The sequence below is a fragment of the Microcaecilia unicolor genome, chromosome 5, assembly GCF_901765095.1.
Source record: "Microcaecilia unicolor chromosome 5, aMicUni1.1, whole genome shotgun sequence".
Taxonomy (NCBI): domain Eukaryota; kingdom Metazoa; phylum Chordata; class Amphibia; order Gymnophiona; family Siphonopidae; genus Microcaecilia; species Microcaecilia unicolor.
This window is the reverse complement of record NC_044035.1, coordinates 227,894,343-227,915,819: the sequence shown is the minus strand read 5'-3', so window position 1 is coordinate 227,915,819 and position 21,477 is coordinate 227,894,343. Positions and strand designations below refer to the sequence as shown.

Genomic DNA, 21,477 nt, shown 5'->3' with positions numbered 1-21,477 from the left:
CCCCCTTCTCAGACCCCAGTTCCAGCTCCAGGCCCATTCTCCCATCTGAGCCCCCCCCCCAGACCCAGTTCCCTTCTCCCATCTGAGCCCCCCTCCCCGACCCAGTCCCCATTTGCCTATCAGCTCAGTCGACGGACAGACGACCCTCTTCTCCTGCCACCCAGCCTTTAAAAAAAAAAAATCTGTGAAGCGCCTCGGGTCTGCTCTGCTGTGCTGTAAAGGAAGCAAGTCGCCTCGTCGGCCCGTCCCTCACTGTGTCCCACCCTCTGATGTAACTTCCTATTTCCGCGAGGGCGGGACACAGTGAGGGTAGGGCCGACACAACGAGGCGATTTGCTTCCTTTACAGCAGACCGGTGCAGACGCGAAGCACTTTACAGGGTTTTTTTTAAAGGCTGGGTGCTGGGTGGCAGGACAGGAGAGTCATCTGCTCGTCGATGGAGCTGGTAGGCAGGTGGGGACTGTGGCACCAGCGGAGCACCCCCCCACCTGCTGACACCCGGGGCGGACCGCCCCCACTGCCCTGCCCTTAGTACGCCACAGGACGTATCCCAGAAGATCTTCTGAGATTTGGGCACCCCCTTGGTGGATCTCTTTGCCATTCACCTGAACAGCAAAGGCTCTCAGTACAGTTCAAGACTGTGATCATATGACAGACTAGCCTTGACTGCCTTTCTCCTTCATTGGAGGAAAGGTCATCTGCATGCATATCCTTCCACACCTCTCATACAGAAAACCTTGCTGAAACTCAAGCAGGACAGAGGGACCTATTGGTCAAGGCAGATATAATTCCCTCTGCGTCTGGAATTAGCCGTCAAAGACCCAAGGAGGCTGAAGTGTTTTCCGACACCTCATCACCCAGATTGAGCGATTGATTCTGCATCCCAGCCTACAGACCCTAGCCCTCATGGTTTGAATGTTGAGAAGCTAGAGGTCAGTTCTCTCCAACTGCATAAGGGTATGTCCTCCTTGCTTCTAAAAAAGGATTCCTGTAAGAGATCATATAATTTCAAATGGAGGAAGTTTGCTGTCTGGTGTGAGGGCAGGTCCTTAGATACTTTTCCCCGTCCTACACAGAAACTGCTTGAGTACCTTCTATACTTATCAGAGTTTTATCTCAAAACCAACTCTATTAAGTTCACCTCAGTGCAATTGGCACTTACCATCAGTGTATAGAGGGTAAGCCTATATCTGTACAGTCACTAATTGTCCAATTCATGAGAGACTCAAGCTCCCAATCAAGCCTCCCACTGTGTCATGGGATCTCGTTGTTCTCACCTAGCTGATGAAAGCTCCTTTCAGTACACTTGATTCTTGTCACCTGAAGTTTTTGACCTGGAAAGCCTTATTCTTGGAGGTGGTCACTTCAACCAACAGGGTCAGTGAGCTCCAGGCCCAAATAGCTGGTCCACCTTACACAAGATTTCATCACAACAGGGTAGTGCTCTGCACACATCCTAAGATAGTGTCGGAGTTCCATCTTGACCAGTCAGTTGTTTTGCCAACATTTTCCCCATCGCCATCCTGATGAAAGCATGCTGCACATTTTGGACGGCAAGAGAGCCTTGGCCTTTTATGTGGGGCAGACTAAAGTCCATAGATAATCCACTCAGCTTTCTTTTTTTTATCCCAACAGAACTGGGGCAGCCATTGGTAAACGCACATTATCCAATTGGCTAGCAGATTATATCTCCTTTATTTATGCCCAGGCTAGGCTGACTTTAGAGGGTCACATCACACTTTAGAGAGTCACATCATGGCTCATAATGTCAGAGCCATGGCTGTGCCAGTAGCCCACTTGAAGTCAGCCTCCAAAGAGGAGATTTGCAAAGCTGCAACGCGGTCATCTATCCACATATTCACATCTCATTCCTACCTTGAGCATGACTGATGTGACAGTTGATTTGGTCAGTCAATCCATCAGAATTTGTTTGGGGTCTAGAATCCAACTCCACACACCTAGGCCTGTTTTTTTTCTGTTCTGCTGTCCTTCTACAGCCTGCTACAGGTGAGTAACTTCACTTTATCTCCCCCTGAAGCACCGCTTTATCAGCTTTTCAAAAGAGAAGTGTCTCATTAATATGTTGTTGATTATGCTTACAAAAATCAACCCACTTTTCTGTAATGTGTTTTTGAAAATCCTGATCTTGATGTAAATAGTTTATAGTTTATTTAGAGACTTGATATACTGCTAATGCAACAAGGTTGGTCAAAGCAGTTTACAAAATATAAAACAAAATCAAAGGAAGAGAAAAAAACACCAAAGTTTTGATAGAACAGTGTCATTCATTCAAAGTAGAGAAAACAAGATAGAGAGCGTGAGAGAGTCAGAGAAGTAGGGAAAAACAGAGTGCCTGATCTGGCAGTGACAGGTCCTGGCCCATTAAGAGCTGGAGGGAATTGGTAGCTTGAAAGCTATTTGGAAAAAGTGGGTTTTAAGAAGTTGCTTAAATATAGGGAAGGATGTTTCAGTTCTGATCAGAGGAGGAAGGTCGTTCCACAATCTTGGTGCCACAAAAAAGAAAGCTGTAGAGCATGTGGACTCAAAGTGAGCTATACAGGGGGAAGGAAGTGTAAGCCGATTTGCGGCAAGGGATCGTAGATTACAATTAGGGGTGTAGGGGATGGTTAATGAACAAAGATAGGAAGGGGTACCGAGATGAAGTGCTTTATGAGTGAGGAAGAGGATTTTGTACATAGGTCTGTAGTGAACAGGAAGCCAGTGAAGTTTTATAAGTAATGGAGAAGCATGATCAAAGCAGTGGCCCCTAAATAAAAGCTGGGCTGCTGAATTTTGAAGGGTCTGTAATTTGCTTGCTAGATATTTGGGAAGACCGCAGTAGACAGAGTTACAATAATCTAATTGTTGCATCAGGAAAGCATGTGTGTGAAGAAAGGTAGATCCATTCAAAGTTACATAGACTCCGAGTCACCAAAGAGGTAGAAATCCAAGCTTGAATAAGTGGGCAATTTGTGGGGAGAAAGTCAGTTCAGAATTAAAAATGATGCCAAGATAACAGAATGTAGTAACTGTTGGGATGGGTCTTTGGAAAAGAATATGTGTAAAAGAAAGTGCTAGATGAAAGCCCATAGTCCAAGAAGTCAGGGTTTTTAATGGGTTGAGTACAAGTTTATGTGATGAAAGCCATTCAGCAAGTGCATCTAGACATGCTTGAAGTAGAGTAAGATTGGGTGAAATATAAGAAGTTGAGTAGATAAGAAGAATGTCGTCAGCATAGAAAAAAAACCTAATGTTGTGATCTTGGATGAGTGTGGTTAGGGTGCTAAGCTTAATATTGAAGATCATTGGTCAGATTACTGAGGATTCAGCCAAAATAGGTGCTCAGGGGTATAGTACCAGCAGTAAACTCCATTTTGGTGTGCATAGGGCATGCATAGATGCTTACGTGGCTTAGTAAAAGGACCCCTTAAACAGGTACTTAAAACCCTCCTCCCAGCACTCTGAATCATAGGCAGACTGCTGTCACTGCGCTCTCCGGTCACGTGACCCACAGCGTAAGGCTGCTTCCGAAGTCTTGCCTTGTTAGAATGAACCTAGCAGCGTCACATGCCGTCTACAGTTTTTCACCATCAGAGTACACTATTACGCAATTGGGATGTACATATTCTGTGCTTATTTTTTCTGCTTCTAATTGCTGTGTCCTAGCAAGGGCTAATACCACATCACCTGATTCTTCTCTTACTACTATTTGCCACATTCTGGTCATTTGGAGTAATTGACCATTCCACACATAGCCCATTCACGGTTTTTCAAAGTACTTAATTGCGGTTCCTCCCGCGACATCTCCCCCACACACCCGAGTCTCTCGTTTATGGTAGCATTATTGAACTGTTGTTCACTGATATCCAAGTCGGCATTCATTAACGATTTTTTGATTTCCTCAGGATGTCAATTATTATGCCTCACTGAAACCTGGTTAAAACCAGGCGAGGAAACCTTTCTTTTATCAGTGTCTACCAGTTTGTTTTGAAGTTCTGTCCCTCTCCCGGTCCTCATGGAAAGACGGTGGTCTAATGATTATTTATTCTACATCTTTTCAGGTTACTGAACTACCACAATCGTTACCCTATCCCGAGGCATTGACTGTCAGAATAGAAGCATACCATCCTTTTCACCTCTCCCTTTTTTATTGGCCACCATCCCTATCTGCTTATTTCTGGAACTATTGCTATCAAGCTATTGTTGATCTTACTACTCGCTACCAGGATTTAGTTATCGTTGGAGACTTTAATACCCACATGGATGATCCCCAAAATTACCGGTTATCAATTTTGTTCTCTACTTCAAGACCTACATTTACAACAATGGGTTTCTTTTCCCACACATAGTGCAGGCCATATTCTCGACCTGGTTATATCCACACTATCTTTTGCTCCTGAACACCAGTCTTTTTATAGTGCAACAAAGCCCGTTTCGTCAAAAATGAAACGGGCCCTAGGAAGGCTCTCATGTAAGCGATTTCTCCTCTCTTCCCTGCCCTCCCCTCCATGTCCAGCGATTCTTCCCTCCCCTCCCCTCCATGTTCCGTGATTCTGACCTCCCCTCCATGTGCAGCGAATCTCCTCTGCCCTGCCGTCCTCTCCGTGTCCCGCAATTCTGGCCTCCCCTCCATGTCCAGCGATTCTCCTTTGCCCTGCCCTCCCCTTTGTGTCCCGAGATTCTGGCCTCCCCTCCATGTACAGTGATTCTCCTCTGCCCTGCCTCCCATCCATGTCCTGTGATTCTCCCCTCGCCTCTCATCCCCTCCATGTCCAGCGATTCTTCTCTGCCCTGCCCTTCCATCCGTGTCCCGCAATTCTCTCCACTCCTCCCATCCCATCTATGTCCATCAATTCTCCTCTGCCCTGCCCTCCCCTTGATGTCCCGCAATTCTGTCCTCCCCTCCATGTCCAGCGATTGTCCTGTGCCCTGCCCTCCCATCTGTGTCCCGCGATTCTGTCCGCCCCTCCATATCCAGCGATTCTCCTCTTTCCTGCCTCCCCTCCGTATCCCAGGATTCTGTCCTCCCCTCCATGTCCAGCGATTCTCCTCTTCCCTGCCTCCCCTCCGTATCCCAGGATTCTGGCCTCCCCTCCATGTCCAGCGATTCTCCTCTTCCCTGCCCTCCCCTCCATATCCCAGGATTCTGACCTTCCCTCCATGTCCAGCGATTCTCCTCTGCCCTGCCCTCCCATCCATGTCCCGCGATTCTCCCCTCGCCTCCTATCCCCTCCATGTCCAGCGATTCTTCTCTGTCCTGCTCTTCCATCCATGTCCCGCAATTCTCTCCTCTCCTCCCATCCATCGATTCTCCTCTGCCCTGCCCTCCCCTCGATGTCCCGCAATTCTGTCCTCCCCTCCATGTCCAGCGAGTGTCCTGTACCCTGCCCTTCCTTCTGTGTCCTGCGATTTTGGCCTCCCCTCCATGTCCAGCGATTCTCCTCTGCCCTGCCCTCCCCTCCCATCCGTGTCCTGCGATTGTCCCCTCGCCTCCCATCCCATCGAAATCCAGCGATTCACTTCTGCCCTGCCCTCCCATCCCATCCATGTGCAGCGATTCTCCCCTCCCCTTCATGGCCAGTGACTCTGTCCTTCTTGCCGCCCTGCCTGTAAGACGTCCATCTTACCTCAGGTTGGAGCGGCGGCAGGCAGGCTGGGCTCGCGTCGCCTCCAGCATTCCCTTTCCTTCCCTTTCAGTGTCCTGCCCTACTCTGACATCATTTCATCCCCATGCGAGGGCGACAAAGAGAGGGAAAGGAACGCTGTAGGCGAACTGATGTCAGCAACATGTTACGAACCCAGCCAGCCAGCCAGCCAGAGAACCTGAGGTACAAATTATTATATAGTTCAGTGTACTGGTCAGACCATGTTATAATCCGTTTTATAATTCCCATTCCTGAATTTGGTCCTTCACCTTTTTCTTTACATCCACAATGTTAACACTCCTTTCCTAAGGATCTCACTTCATTACCTTCTCTAACTACTCGCTTCCCATCTGACTCCCCTACTTTACCATTTTGTGAGCAGGCCTCTTTATGGCATTCTACTGTGACTTCTGTCTTTGATGAATTTGCTCCTCCCAAAACTGCGACTCTGACTAAATCCGATAGGCAACCCTGATACCACAATGGTTTAAGGTTACTTAAACATCAATTCCGTCAGGCAAAATGCCGCTGGAGGAAGTCCAAACGACTGAGTGATCTATGTCATATGCGAAGCTGTCAACACAATCTTTCTTTGCGGAAGGCTAAACAAACCTTCTTTTCAGTCAGAATAATTAAGTTTTCCAATCCAACAAGGGACCGGTGCCACAATGGTTACTTAAACATCAGTTCCATCAGACGGAACGTCGCTGGAGGAAGATCAAACGACCAAGTGAACTAAATCTCTGTCATATTCAACGCAGGCAATACAATCTTTATTTGCGGAATGCTAAACAACCTTCTTTTTAGCCAGAATCATTAAGTCTTCCAATCCGACACGGGAATTTCACTCTATATTTAGATCTCTGGTACATAAAGACTCGGCTACCCAAAACCATGCTAACTTTCCCTCTTCAAATTCTTTGGCTGACTTCTTTAATGATAAGATTCAACAGTTGCGTGGCACTTTGCCTGCTCCTTCTTCTCCCCAATATAATAACATAGTAAATGACGGCAGATAAGGACCTGTACGGTCCATCCAGTCTGCTCAACAACATAAACTCATTTTGCATGGTATGCGAGAAGTCTGCCCAACACTGTTCTGAAGCTAATATCGAAGCCCCTTAAAATTTACTCTCCAGCCCATCCATATCTATTCAGTCACTATCAGGGCACAGACCATAGAAGTCTGGCCAGCACTGGTATTGCTTCCCAATTACCGGTGTTGTCACCCAATCTCCGCTAAGATTCTGTGGATACATTCCTTTTAAACAGGATTCCTTTGTGTTTATCCCACACATGTTTGAATTCTATTACCATCTTCATTTCTACCACCTTCCGTGGGAGGGCATTCCATGTATCCACCACCTTCTCCGTGAAAAAATACTTCCTGATATTACTCCTGAGTCTGCCCCCCTTCAACCTCAATTCACGTCCTCTAGTTCTACCACCTTCCTGTCTCCGGAAAAGGTTTGTTTGCAGACTAATACCTTTCAAATATTTGAACATCTTTATCATGTCACCCCTGTTTCTCCTTTCCTCCAAAGTATACATGTTCTGGTCAGCAAGTCTCTCCTCGTACAGTTTGCAATGCAAATTCCATACCATTTTTCTAGCTTTTCTTTGCACCGCTTCCAGTCTTTTTACATCTTTAGCAAGATACGGCCTCCAAAACTGAACACAATACTCCAAATGGGGCCTCACCAAGGGGCATCAAAACCTCCTTTCTTCTGCTGATTATACCCCTCTCTTTGCAGCCTAGCATCCTTCTGACCATGACCGCTGCCTTGTCGCATTGTTTCTTAACCTTCAGATCCTCGGAAACCAACACCCCAAGGTCTCTCTCCTGAGTCGAGCTTACTAATGTCTCCCCCCACATCCGGTATCTCTCTTTTGGGTTTCTGCACCCTAATTGCATCAATCTGCACTTGGCATTAAATTTTAATTAAATAATCTCCTTCAGGACAGTGGCGTAGCTAGAAGGTAATTTTTGGATGTGCCAATAGGTTAGATGGGTGGGCACTAGAGTTGCCAACTTTTTGAAAAAGTCCCTTTGCATGCTCAGCACCTCTCCCCCTTCCCTTCTCCTCTATATATCTAGCACCTCTCACCCTTCCCTCCCCCTACATATCTAGCACCTCTCCCTTCCCTTCCGTTGCAGTTCCACATCTCTATCCCATCCTTCCAGCACATCCATGCATGGCCAGTGCCTCTCTTCCTTCCCTCCAACTTCCCACCTGCATGCATGTCCAGTGCCTCTTCCCTTCCATTCAACCCCTGCATGTGCAGTGCCCCACTCCCCTCCCACAGTTCCGGCACCGCCACCTCCGCATCTTCCTTACTCTCCCCCCATTCCTGCTGCAGCGCTTGCGCTTCATGCTATCATCACCACCCAGCAGAAACTCCACACAGGCCTGCGTGCTGTGTCAGAGCCTTCTTTCTCTGCCACATCCTGCCCAGCCTGCGTAAACAGGAAGTTGCATCAGTGGGTGAGTCGTGGTAAAGGGAAGGCCCCGATGCATAATGTGGAACTCCTGCCCAGCGGCATGATAGCATTAAAGTGCAAGCGCCGCCATGGCAGGGGAGAAAGACATGGAAAAGTGCTGAAACTGTGGGAGGGGTGAGAAGCACTAGACATGCGAGGGTGGAGGGAAGGAAGAGAGGGGATGTTGAATTTTCATTGGCTGGGGTGTGACGCTTCTGGGTGGGCCTGTACCAAAATTGGGTGGGCCAGGGCTCACCCAGGCCCACCTGTAGCTACGCCGCTGCTTCAGGAAACCAAAACAGATTTTTATATACTTTTTTTTACTTGCTCTTCTACCAATTAGCTTTCCTATAAATTTAGTGTTAAGTGCTCAGTTTTTAGTGTATTACATCGACCCCAGTCAACAGTATGTAATAACACCAATCCACCATCATTGCACCATTGTCCATTCCTACCTGCTTTTTCAATACATTTTGTAACTGGATGTTGACAAAATGATAACTTCTTATTGGAAAAATTGTTTTACTTAGCTTGGAATGGCTTTGTTTTTTTGGTGCTGTGGTGACTTCATTCAGATTGGTGCTGGTCTTGATGCAAACTTTTCTATTAATAAAATGTTATTGTGATAACTTTCCCAAAAATCAATTCTGTTAATATCTTCTGCTTCTCGCTGTTAACTCATCTTTTGTTACTGTTCTCGTTCTCCACATGGTCCAGCTTTTTCTATACCCTCTACCTTTATGATCCAGCAATTCCCTGGTACCCCTCCTTTACTCTCCACCCCTATTGTCCAGTATTTCCCCATTCTCTCTCCCTTCACCTCCATACCTCTGGTGCAGCAACTCTGTCACTTCTCTTTTCCCTTCCATTCCTATGGTCCAACAACTTTATGTTCTCGCTGTCTCCCCTTCCCACTTATGATCCAGTAGCTTCCTGCCCCCTCTCTCCCTTCCCTCCTCCATAAAGGAGAGCTTCAGTGTTCATTATTGCTGCCACTATGTCCGGCAAAGACATGAAATTTGATGATGGGGGGAGGGAGGCTGGTAGAGGATGAAGGAGAAGTGCTGTCTTCTGCCAGTTATCCTCCCTGCAAGTCCAAGGGACAGGTGCTGGATCTGCAGTGAAAGAGAAGAGAAAGGAGGAGAGAAGAAAGACCATACTGCAACCTAGTTTTTAAAAATGCTGCTTTGTGTGCCAGCTCCACGACACACTTCCTGGGTGCGTATAATGACACAGCAGTTGAGAACTGGTACCTTAGTGGAATGCAGAACTTAGTGCAAGATGTAATAGTGTTGGGACAGCTGGGCAACAGTGAACATAACATAATCAAATCTGAGTTGATAACTGGAGTGAAGGCAGTAAGGAAATCTACTGTGGTTGCATTTAACTTTCGAAAGACAACTACAATAAAATGAGGAAAATGATAAAAATACTTTCTTGAAAGCCCAGGCCAGTTATATTTCACCTATTGTGAACACCCAGTTATTGGCGCTAATTGGCTCATTAACCAATTTAGTTGTGTGCGCATCTCAGAATAGTGCTCGATTTTGTGTACCATATATAGGAGTGGAGGAGTAGCCTAGTGGTTAGTGCAGTGGCCTGAGAACCTGGGGAACTGCGTTCAATTCCTACTGCAGCTCTTTGTGACTCCGGGCAAGTCACTTAACCCTCCATTGCCCCAGGAACAAAATAAGTACCTCTTTATAATATGCAAACCACTTTGATTGTAACTACAGAAAGGCAGTATATCAAATCCCATCCCCATTCCCATAGAATCAGGGGGGATTAGAAGCAGTTGTATAACTGGATACTAAAGTTAGGTGCCAAAGTAAGCACATAGTGCACCTGTTCTATAACAGCAAGTACACATGTTTCATCTGTAGTAGCATAAGCCAGCATCAATGAAGCTACATTTAGGCGCGTCCACTTACACCGGTTGTATGGCTGGCGTAAGTGGACTTCTCTAAGTGCAGGACTTCAGTGCATAATTTACAGTATTCTGTAAGATACGTGTGCCTGCCTATGCCCCGTCTATGCTTCTTCCCAGTGAACATCCCCCTTGCGTTTACATGCTAAGGCATTTGTGCGCATATGTTGTGGAATACCAATTAGCACTCTGCTAGCACTTACACATGTAAGTGTATATTTACTTGCCTAAGTGCTAGTGTTCTATAAATTTAAGCACATATATAGTGCTTTTATAGGTGCAGTGACGATCCTAGCTCGGCTGCTACCCGGGGCGGATCGCCAATGCGCACCCCCCCCAGGTACAGCACGACCCCTCCTCCTGGCGCAATGACACCCCCCCAGCGCCTCAACCCCCCCCCCCCAGGTGCACTCTTGGCTGCTGGGAGCAGCCGCATGGCTCTTGGCTCCGCTGGCTCCCTGCTCCCTCTGCCCCAGAACAGGAACCTGTTCCGGGGCAGAGGGAGCAGGGAACCAGCGGAGCCGACAGGCGCACAGCTGCTCTCTGCACTCCTCCAGCGGTGTGCACCCGGGGCGGACCGCACCCACCGCCCCGCCCTCGGTACGCCGCTGTATAGCTGCCCTATTATAGAATTAGGGAGACTGTACCTTTGATGAACAATTTGAATAGTTTTTTTGATGAATAATTATAAAAGTACTCTTTTCAGCTATTGTTTGGACTGTGCAAGGATGGTTGGCCTAATGATGATATACATAAACATATGACACCAATTTAAGTATACAAAAATGAATTTAGTTAAAGTTTGAGATACATATTTCTAATTAGCTTTCCTTCATTTTAGTGCATTTTACATTTAGAAGTATGATATATTACGCCCTATAGTTTTTGTTTTGTGTTTGGTTTTGAAGACCTACATCTTTTGACATGCTGCTCAGCCAACATCAGTGAAAACTTGCTGTTATAAAATTGTGTGGCCAAATATGCCCGTATATGTATGTGCACTGACAAGATTCGATATAAGTGTTTCCAGGGATGGAGAAAGGTCAGAGTTGCAATGTATGAATATATTTTATAAAATATACACCTCAACATGTTGAGTACATGTACATATTTACACCTTCATTGAAGCAATTTTAAATTTGTGCATGAGGATTTGTGTGCTACCGTGGCTGGCTCTTGCAGTCTATTTTACAAAGACAGATAAGCACCTAAGTTGGCGTTATAAAATCAGTGGCTGGCAAATCAGAGGGAAACAGCAAGACAAACAGTCATAGAGCAGTATCAGTGTAGACAGCCTCAGATGAAACAACCAAGCAGAGCCAAGGAATCAACATACAAAGTCTTACATTCTGTAGCAAGAACAGAACAGCAAACAAATTTGATGCAGGCATTTTGCCGAAACACAGGCGGTGTTGGGTCCTTGAGTAAAGTTGCTTCCTTGATACTTTGGCTCTGCCTGGTTGTTTCATCTGAGGCCCTGTACACTGATACCGCTTCACTTTATAAAATGAGTACCTTTTCTGACACCCTTTAATAAAATCATCCCATCACATGTCTTTTGTTATGATTAACTGCATATTACTAATTCGGTGTCATCTTTATTTCCTGCTGCCTTTTCTCATTAAAAAAAAAATAAAAACCCTTGAACAGAAAGAAGAGGAGGAAAAGGAAGAGAAGAAGGAGGAGGCAGAAGAACCAGTAACAGAGGTACATTTTGCTTGCATTACTTTAACTAGTGATAAACTTTTTCATATCATTCTCTTACATAAATGGATAATTTCTTACATATTACGTATGCCAATAAGAAACATTAGGCTGCTATTCCATCTCCATTGTGCCTGCTTGAAGACAGCTGTTAGGAAAGTTTGATGCAGTGTGATAGAATTATTTTCAGAACTCTCTGTTTCAGAGTGAGTTTTTTGAGTTCTTTGCTCAAGCTTAAGGTATAGCAGTAATCTGAAAAAGGACTTTTATTAGTATGTATGGCTTTTCATTTTGTTGTAACTTGAGACAGGGAGTAAGTAGCATCTTCTGTCTGAAAGATGAGTTAGGAAAGTAACTGAACTGAAAACAACTATCACACAATGTAGATGACAGGCTATAAGAGAACAGATTTAACCTCTATAACCTAAATACATTGAAGAGGGACACAGACAGCTCTCAGACAACAAATACTACAGGAAACTAACTGAGGACCCCACACAGGATTATACAAAGCAGCTAAAAGATCTTATCAGAACATTTCCTACTCAAGCACAGCCACATCTGAAGAAACTCATACCAAACCAGCGTTCTGTGGGCACATTCTACATGTTACCCAAAGTCCACAAATCTGGAAACCCGGGTAGACCAATCACATCAGGTATTGGCACACTCACGGAGGAAATATCTGGACTCATAGAGGGAATTCTGAAACCTCTCATGCACAAAACTAACAGCTTCATACAAGACACCACAGACTTTCTGAATAAATTGAAAAATATCAAACAATTACCACCAAACACCCTTCTGGTCACGATGGATATAGAGTCACTGTACAGCAACATTCCACATGCGGATGGCATAGCTGCATGTGGAAGACTCCTAAATAAATCCACACTGGACCATCAATACTCACCAGAAACTATTACAAAATTAATCAAATTCATTTAAACTCACAACTACTTCCACTTTAACAATGATATCTATCTACAAATAATGGGCACTGCAATGAGCACCAGGACAGCACCCCAATATGCCAACCTTTTTATGGCTGAGCTGGAAGAGACATTTCTGAATACATACCAGACCAAACCTCTAAAATACTACCGGTACATCGATGACATTTTTATGATTTGGATGGAGGGGGAAGAAACTCTGAAACAATTTTACTATTCCTTCAATACATACCATCCTACAATCAGATTCAAAATTGACTACTCCCCAGAAAAGTCAATTTTTTGGACACCACAGTCTCAATCAGTGATGGCTGTATACAAACATCTATATACAAGAAACCCACAGACAGATGCAGCTACCTCCACAACTCCAGCGTCCACCCTTCACATACAAAAAGATCCATTATTTACAGCCAAGCCACAAGATACCACCGTATCTGCTCGGACCCAGAGGATAGAGACAGACACCTTGAAACCCTGACTGCATCCTTCAAACAGAAAGGCTACAACCCCAAAATAATCTCCAAGAATATTGCCTCCTCCCTCCACCCAGGGAAAATCTGCTACAGTACAAAGAAAAAAAGCCAATGACAGAATTCCCCTTGTAATGACATACAACCCAGAGCTGGAGAAATCATAAGAGACCTACAGCCACTACTTCAGGAAGATGAATTACTGAAAGAGATATTCCCATCCCCACCAGTGCTGGCCTTCTGACAGCCACCAAATTTAAAACACAAGCTGATCAGAAGTAAACTTCCAACACAGAGGGAAAAAGAAAAGGGCACGTTCCCGTGTAACACAGCCAGCTGCAAACTATGCCAAAACATTTCACAAGACCCCACAGTCATTCACAAAGGAAAAATATTCAACATAAAGGACTATTTTACATACTCATCTTCCAATGTGGTATATATCATTCAGTGTAAGAAATGTAACGAAGGATGCTATATTGGAGAAACAGGCCAGATGCTTAAGACAAGATTCAATCTACACAGACATCACATGAAAATAGCCGGTGCCAGTCAGGCCCCCACCCCTGTGGGCCAACACTTCACAAGACCAGAACACTGCACCAGTGATTTCACGGTAAGAATACTGAAAGGTAATTTTAAAACAATACAGGAACGTAAGACCTTTGAAATAAGAATGATTGAATATTTTGACACCCAACAGACAGGACTTAATAAGGATCTGGGTTTTCTAACTCATTATAAAACATAAAGCTGTATTTCTCGGTTTATTTCTCTGTTTATTACCCTCCTCTCACCTACCAACACCCATTCTGTTAGAATATCAATGAAATGCTTTGATGTCCCCATGCATACCCCCACCCTCCCACTCTGTCAGACAGTCAAAGTAATGCTTTGATGTTTCTCTCATATATACTATCTGCTACCTCATTTGCTCATTTCCGATCTGAGGAAGAAGGGCAACCTTCGAAAGCTAATCAAGAAATGTATTAAGTTATGTCCAATAAAAAAGGTATCATCTTATTTTCTTTTCCATGTTTTATTTTGTTTGATTTCTATTGATAACCTTTAAGAGTGGACTAACACGGCTACCACACCTCTCTACCTCTATAACCTGAATTTCTGTAAGGAAACATCCTGTTAGTGCTATACGGTGCAGTGAAAAAGTACTTATAGAGGCTTAGATGATGGGTAGAACAAGACTGCAAATGAAAAGCAAAATGCTAGTGGCTGTATTAGTTGTACAGAAAACAAGAGTTTGTGTAGATTGAGACGTTTGAAAGGCCCACAGAAAAGATGATGCACTACTTGTACAGCCTGCGAACCTTCAAAAGATAATGTAGGAATAAAGAATCAGTGTTGGAGATTATAATCTAATCTAGTCATCATCACGGAGAGAGTAGTGGATGCTTGGAATGCCCTCCCACGGGAGGTGGTGGAAATGAAAACGGTAACGGAATTCAAACATGCGTGGGATAAGCATAAATGTAATAAATAAATAAAGGAATCCTGTGCAGAAGGAATGGATCCTCAGGAGCTTAGTCGAGATCGGGAGGCGGGGCTGGTGGTTGGGAGGCGGGGATAGTGCTGGGCAGACTTATACGGTCTGTGCCAGAGCTGGTGGTGGGAGGCAGGACTGGTGGTTGGGAGGCAGGGATAGTGCTGGGCAGACTTATACGGTCTGTGCCAGAGCTGGTGGTGGGAGGCAGGGCTGGTGGTTGGGAGGCCAGGATAGTGCTGGGCAGACTTATACGGTCTGTGCCAGAGGCAGTGGTTGGGAGGCAGGGCTGGTGGTTGGGAGGTGGGGATAGTGCTGGGCAGACTTATACGGTCTGTGCCCTGAAGACCACAGGTACAAATCAAAGTAGGGTATTCACAAAAAGTAGCACATATGAGTTGTCTTGTTGGGCAGACTGGATGGACCACACAGGTCTTTTTCTGCCGTCATCTACTATGTTACTATGTTACCACCTCTTCCCTGTAAAATAGAGCCCAAAGTGGTTTACAAAATTACATAACAATTAACAAAAAATAAACTAATGCGGCTAAGGTGCTTATTTTCAAAGCAAATAGATGTCTCAAAATGCCCAAATGGACGTCCATGTGCTTGAAACATTCAAATCCCAATTTTGTAAAGGCAGAAAAGGGACGTCCAACACAGCAGTACATCCAAATATTTATTTATTTATTTATTAGGATTTATTTACCACCTTTTTGAGGGAATTCACTCAAGGCAGTGTACAGTAAGAATAAATCAAACATAAACAATAGGCAATTACAGCAGTAAAAATATTCAAATAATAATACAAAGTATGGCATAGTATACTACTTACAATGTCAACACAATACATAACAGAACATTTTAGTTGACAGTAAAGAGTATAAGAAAAGATGGAACATATACATTACTACTACTACTTATTTCTAAAACGCTACTAGACGTACACAACGCTGAACACTTGAACATGAAGAGACAGTCCCTGCTTGACAGAGCTTACAATCTAATTAGGACAGACAAACAGGACAAATAAGAGATAAGGGAATATTAATAGGTAAGAGAGTAAGAGTTAGAGAGTAAGGCAACTAATTTAAAGAAAGTTGCACATGAGGTCAGAGAGATGGTTAACATATAGATAGGTAAGAGTAAGAGGAATTAGAAAAGAACAGAATAGAAAGAAGGGAGATATACTTAACATGTTGAGACATTAGCAGTCTAACATTATATATTGATCTTTGCAAACCAAGAATTTCTCTTTGGCCTCAGAGTATCATGAGACGAAGTGTTTGAAGGCATTTATTTTGCTACAGAGCAATGCAAATGATAGAAACACCATCCAATCCATGTAGCTTGCTCAGTTATTCTGCCTACATTGCTAAGGATACACTCCTTCAATGGCAAGGGGATGTGTTTTGGGTAGGATTAGGGAGGGTCTAAAATCAGGACATCCAACAGTGATTACCGAACGGGAAGAAACGTTCAAATCTAAAAAGAAGGACGTCCTAAGTTAGACTTATTTCAGTCACATCTAGATACAAAAAGGTGCTCTGAAGCCCCAATGCTCAGAAGCAAATGCGGGCACTAGAGGCCATTAGCGCTGGACTAGCGCCCACATTTGCTACTGCTGAATGCTCAGAGCCAGCAAGCACGTGAACCAATGAGCTCGCCAGTTCTGAGTGCAATGAGTTTGCAAATTCATGCTAAATAGGTCATTTCCTATTCCTCCCCAATGCTCAGCGGACAGCACGCCAAACAAGGATGCTCTTTCTGCTGTCAACCCTACACCAGTTCTGGCGTTAGTGTTAGTGTTGTGAGTCATGGAGAGAAATGGGGAGACAGGGAAGAGAGTTTTGCCAGCTGCAGGCACTCACCCGTTGCTCTTTCTCCAGTTTAAGAACCCAGAACTTGGCTGCCCTATACTGCATCTCTTTCTCATTCACCTCTAGTGGATATCTGTTGTTGCCTCCACCCCCGAGGGCAGTGAGCGGCAAACAACAACCAAGCAGTGCTAGACCAAGAAAGAGAGCTGAGGAAGCATAGCCATTTGAAGAACAGCAGAAAAGTGGATCACCGTCTTTCAGGGTACCAACACCCATTCCCATATCACAACCCACCAATCACTGCTTCCTGAAGCAATCACTGCCTGCCCCTATTGCACAATCCACCAATCACTGCTTCCCCAAGCAATCACAACCTGCCTACCAAAAGCCAATGCATGGGACGCTAGGCAGCTGGCATTTCTTTTCTCCTCCCCGCTGGCATGTGCCAGACAATGTCCTCCCACCAAACTCCCTAATGTTTAACGCTATGAGCGTGCCTAAATTTGCATCTTATTAACGTTGAGCATTAGGGTGTTCATTCGTCGTGCTGATCTGGTGGTATTTTCTGGTGCTGTTCAGAATGGCGCCAGGGTTTTGAGCGTCTAGCCCTGATTAAGCAGCTGACCACTGGAGGGATTAAGGCATGATACCTTTATAATCTCCCAGTGGTTACTGTCCCCCTCCCTCTCCCCTGAAAATGAAACTGAAAGGGGATAATAGGCTCTATGACAGCTTCAGGTATTATGGGCATTCTTAGCAAAGCAGAAAACAAGTATGAGGAGTAGCCTAGTGGTTAGTGCAGTAGACTGTAAACCATGTGCATAGAACTAGAAACACCCATGTAAAACTCCTTGTACACCCCCTTTTCAGATGTGCACAGTAGGATTTATGCAGACTACGTTATGGAATACGCTTAGTGAGTAGTGCTTATACATTTTAATTTGTACAAATTAGTGCCACTATTTGCTTGTTAACATCCAACTAGTGGCACTGATTGGCTAGCTAGCCAATTAGGTTACGCACATTATATGGAATACGCTTTGACTTCTGCATGGAAATTTCAGCGCGCTATATAGAATCTGGGGGTAAACCCATGTATTATTTTCACAAAGCTTCATTATTACATTCAGTAATGATATTTAAGAAATAACCTCCATGAGGTATTAGAGATTAAAGGAGAAGGAAAAACATCAATAAACAAGGTTTTCTATCTACCAGCTGTAAAAAAGGTGGTTGGAACTGAAGAAGAGTCTCCAATGGGAAATGTTTCTGTGGTCAGTTTGGAATTAGCTAATTCTTGAATAAGTCTGGAAATGAAGAGGTTGTTAGAGCAAACCTGCTTGTGTCCTTTGAATTTCCCACAGATAAAGATCATATCTTGAAATAGTTTTTTTCATGGAAGATGTGTTGAATTTCTTGGACAAAAGATTTAGGGGTCAATATTCAAAAACTTAGGTGGCAGTTATTTGGGCAAAAACAGCATTTAACTAGCTATGTAAGACATAACTGGTTAAAAGCACACTATTCAGTAAGTGCTGGATAACTGAATATTAGTGCTAACCTCTAAAATAAAATCGGGCAACCATGGGGGCAGAGGGGGATGTTTGGGATGTTCCGCTGGCATGGCCAGAGGTGTAGGAGATAACATCAATATTCAGTGCCCCTTTTCTTGTTGTGCTCGGAATATCCAGGAATATCCTCAGCATTCTGCTGCATGGCTCCTGTGATAGCAGACACCATCCTATCTGCTAGAACTGTATATTGTGGATATACTTGGACATTCTCTTGAAGAGTCTGCAGAGGAAGAGAAGGCAGCAAAGATAACAGCAAGCCCAGCCACAGCCCATTGCCCAGCATTAGGAGACGTGGGTATACGGTCTACAGGACATGGGTGAGGGCTTTGCAGCTCACAAAGAAAGAGGTATTCCAGAGATACTGATTTAATAAGGCCACCATTGCCAACCTCTGTGAGCTGCTAAAGGATGACCCTGAGGAGCCATGCCTTGCCTGTGCATGTGAAGGTTGCCATAGCACTGGCCTTCCTTGTTACTGGTAGTTTTCAGCATGTCTTTGGGACAACCGCTGGCATTACACAAGCTGCCTCCAGCTATTGTATTGAGTCCGTCCTTTGAGCTGTGCTGGGTAGGTTGTAGGATTTTATCACCTTTCCAAGAAGCTAAGAGCAGAGTGAGCAAGTTATAAGGGACTTTTATGGCACTGCTGAGTTTCCCTCAGTGTTGGGGGTCATAGACTGCACACATAGTGCCCTAAGGGCAGCTGGGCAGGATGAGAAAGCTTATAGAAACTGCAGTGTGAGGCTCCTCACATTGATGTGTGTGTAAGATTCACTGGGTCCTGTCATGATGCTTGTGGGCTGTCACAGTCACAGCCTGATGAAGACTATGAAGCTAGATTACTAGGGGATTCTTGGCTGCTCAGTATGAATATCCTATGCACTCTTATATCACTTATCACACATCACCACCACATTTCCTCATATAACACAAGTTCTAATGGTTAACCTCTCACTCTGCAACAAGTAGTCATCTTAAGTCCACACACATACAATTGTAAACTCTGCTTGCAACAGAGAGAAAAGGGCTAATAAAAAATGCCACACTGCTGTCACATTGCCTGTAACACATGGTCAATATTTAGCGCACAGCCCTGACTGCAGCAGTGCTATCAGCACATATATATTGCCATGGCAGTTACACTGTATCATGTGAATATGCATAATTCTGTGACCAGCACCCTGGGTATTTTTTCCCAATAACTCTAGGTGACAGTTTCTATCCCCTCAAGACCTGGCTTATGACATGTATGACTCGGGAGGAGTGGTACAGCAGGACCCTTCAGTGGTCCAGGTCCATTGTAGAATGAACCTTTAGACTCCTAAAGAGCCACTTCAGATGTCTTGACAGGAACAAGGGTGAGCTTCAATACAACCCTCAGAAGGCGTGTGACATATTCACTGCATGCTGTATGCTGCACAACATCACCATCCAAAGAGGGCAAGCTAGATCTTCCCAAGTAGGACATCACTGACAACCCAAACAAGGGGTTAGGCTCTGTGCTGCCAGGAATAGACTGACATGATAGGCCTTACAAGTACAAAAGTTGAGATATTTATGTGGAAACATCAAACAAAGAAGTGCAGAAATAGTGAATCAATGCAGGCAGGACCAAAGGACCATAATCAGCAAATGATGCCCAAATTTGGGCCCTGGAAAAAATTGTGCAGAATGCTATTCTATAAAGAGCACTCTGAGTTGAGCGCATTTTATAGAACAGTGCTTAGAGCCCATTCCTACACCCAAATTTAGGTGCTGGTATTTAAGCCAGCTGAAACCTGATGTAAATGCCAACACCCAACTCTTGACATCTGTGTGCGAGAATGGTGGTATTCTATAACTCTTTGTGTAAATGTTTGGAACGCCACTACCACACCCCCTGGCCACATCTCCTTTTGAGTTGTGTGCTAGGGAATTTAGATGCTCTGGGTTATAGAATGACATATACACACAAACCAGGACTTTTAGCCACCAACTCAAAGAGAGTGCTTGAAACAGTTCACACCAGTATAATATAATAGAAATTTTTATATATGTAGAGTACCCTCAGATATTTACCACTATTACTGCAGTCAATAATGCTGCTACAAAGTGGCATAGCACTTCTTTCATCGGGTAATTCTAACAAAGTTTTTGAGAGGAGCAACATATGCTCATTTTTTCATGCTTCAAATCACCTCAGTACTATAAAATCGCTTATCACTTTTAAAAATATATATATATACTAGGTGAAAACTGTGCACTTATCTTGCCAAATTCTTGCCTCCCTGGCAGAACTATCTTGCCTCGCTGAAACATTCATCAATTGCTTTCCCCTGAAACCTCCCGACTCCGCGGGGTTTCAATCACTTTCCTCAGGGACAAGGGTTAAGGCTGCATAATTCTTTTCTTCCTCATTCTTTTTTCTCTCAAGCAATCAACAAGACAAAGCAAGACCTAATGCCTGCTTATCCCCTGTGGCTTATAAGGCATCCACATCCATGTAAGGTCGGAATTGACGTCATAATCACAACTAGCTTTATACAAACTGTTTAAAGACAGTCAGAAGATCGAGCTGCAAACATCTCTGCAGGCCACTCCAGGTCAAATTATAGTGTTCCATTCCACATTTTCATTGAGCCCCTGAGGGTTCACTGTCTGTAAAGTAAAGATCCACCACTGCTCACGTCTAGCTAATGCAGTAGCCTGATCCATGCTTTTCATCCAGACAGGGACATGATCAATGATAAACCAACGTAAATCTGTCCCCCATTTTGTATTTCTGTGGATAACACTCTCATCCTTCCTGTCTCATCAGCTCGTAACCTTGGGGTCATTTTCGACTTCTCCCTCTCCTTCTCTGCACATATTCAGCAGACTGCTAAAACCTGTCGTTTCTTTCTCTATAATATCAGCAAAATTCGCCCTTTCCTTTCTGAGCACACTACCAGAACCCTCATCCACACTCTTACCACCTCTCGCTTAGACTATTGCAACTTGCTTCTCACAGGTCTCCCACTTAGCCATCTCTCTCCTCTTCAATCTGTTCAAAATTCTGCTGCACAACTAATATTCCACCAGTGTCGTTATGCTCATATTAGCCCTCTCCTCAAGTCACTTCACTGGCTTCCTATCCATTTCCGCACACAGGTCAAACTCCTCTTATTGACCTATAAGTGCATTCACTCTGCAGCTCCTCAGTACCTCTCCACTCTCATCTCTCCCAATGTTCCTCCCCAGGAACTCCGTTCACTGGGTAAATCTCTCTTATCTGCACCCTTCTCCTCCACTGCTAACTCCAGACTCTGTGCCGTTTATCTTGCTTCACCATATGCCTGGAATAGACTTCCTGAGCCAGTATGTCAAGCTCCATCTCTGGCCGTCTTCAAATCTAGGCTAAAAGCCCACCTTTTTGATGCTGC

The 21,477-nt window shown here is 44.5% G+C and overlaps 1 protein-coding gene across 2 annotated transcripts in view; it reads left to right on the top strand.

Annotated features, from left to right (window-relative positions):
- Nucleotides 1-21,477, top strand: part of LOC115470569 (SH3 domain-binding glutamic acid-rich-like protein) — a 309,125-nt gene that overhangs the window by 194,951 nt on the left and 92,697 nt on the right. For both annotated transcript variants that reach the window (XM_030203833.1, XM_030203832.1), the window contains exon 5: nt 11,705-11,761. In XM_030203833.1, the coding sequence (XP_030059693.1) occupies nt 11,705-11,761 (57 nt within the window). The remainder of the gene's footprint in view (nt 1-11,704; nt 11,762-21,477) is intronic.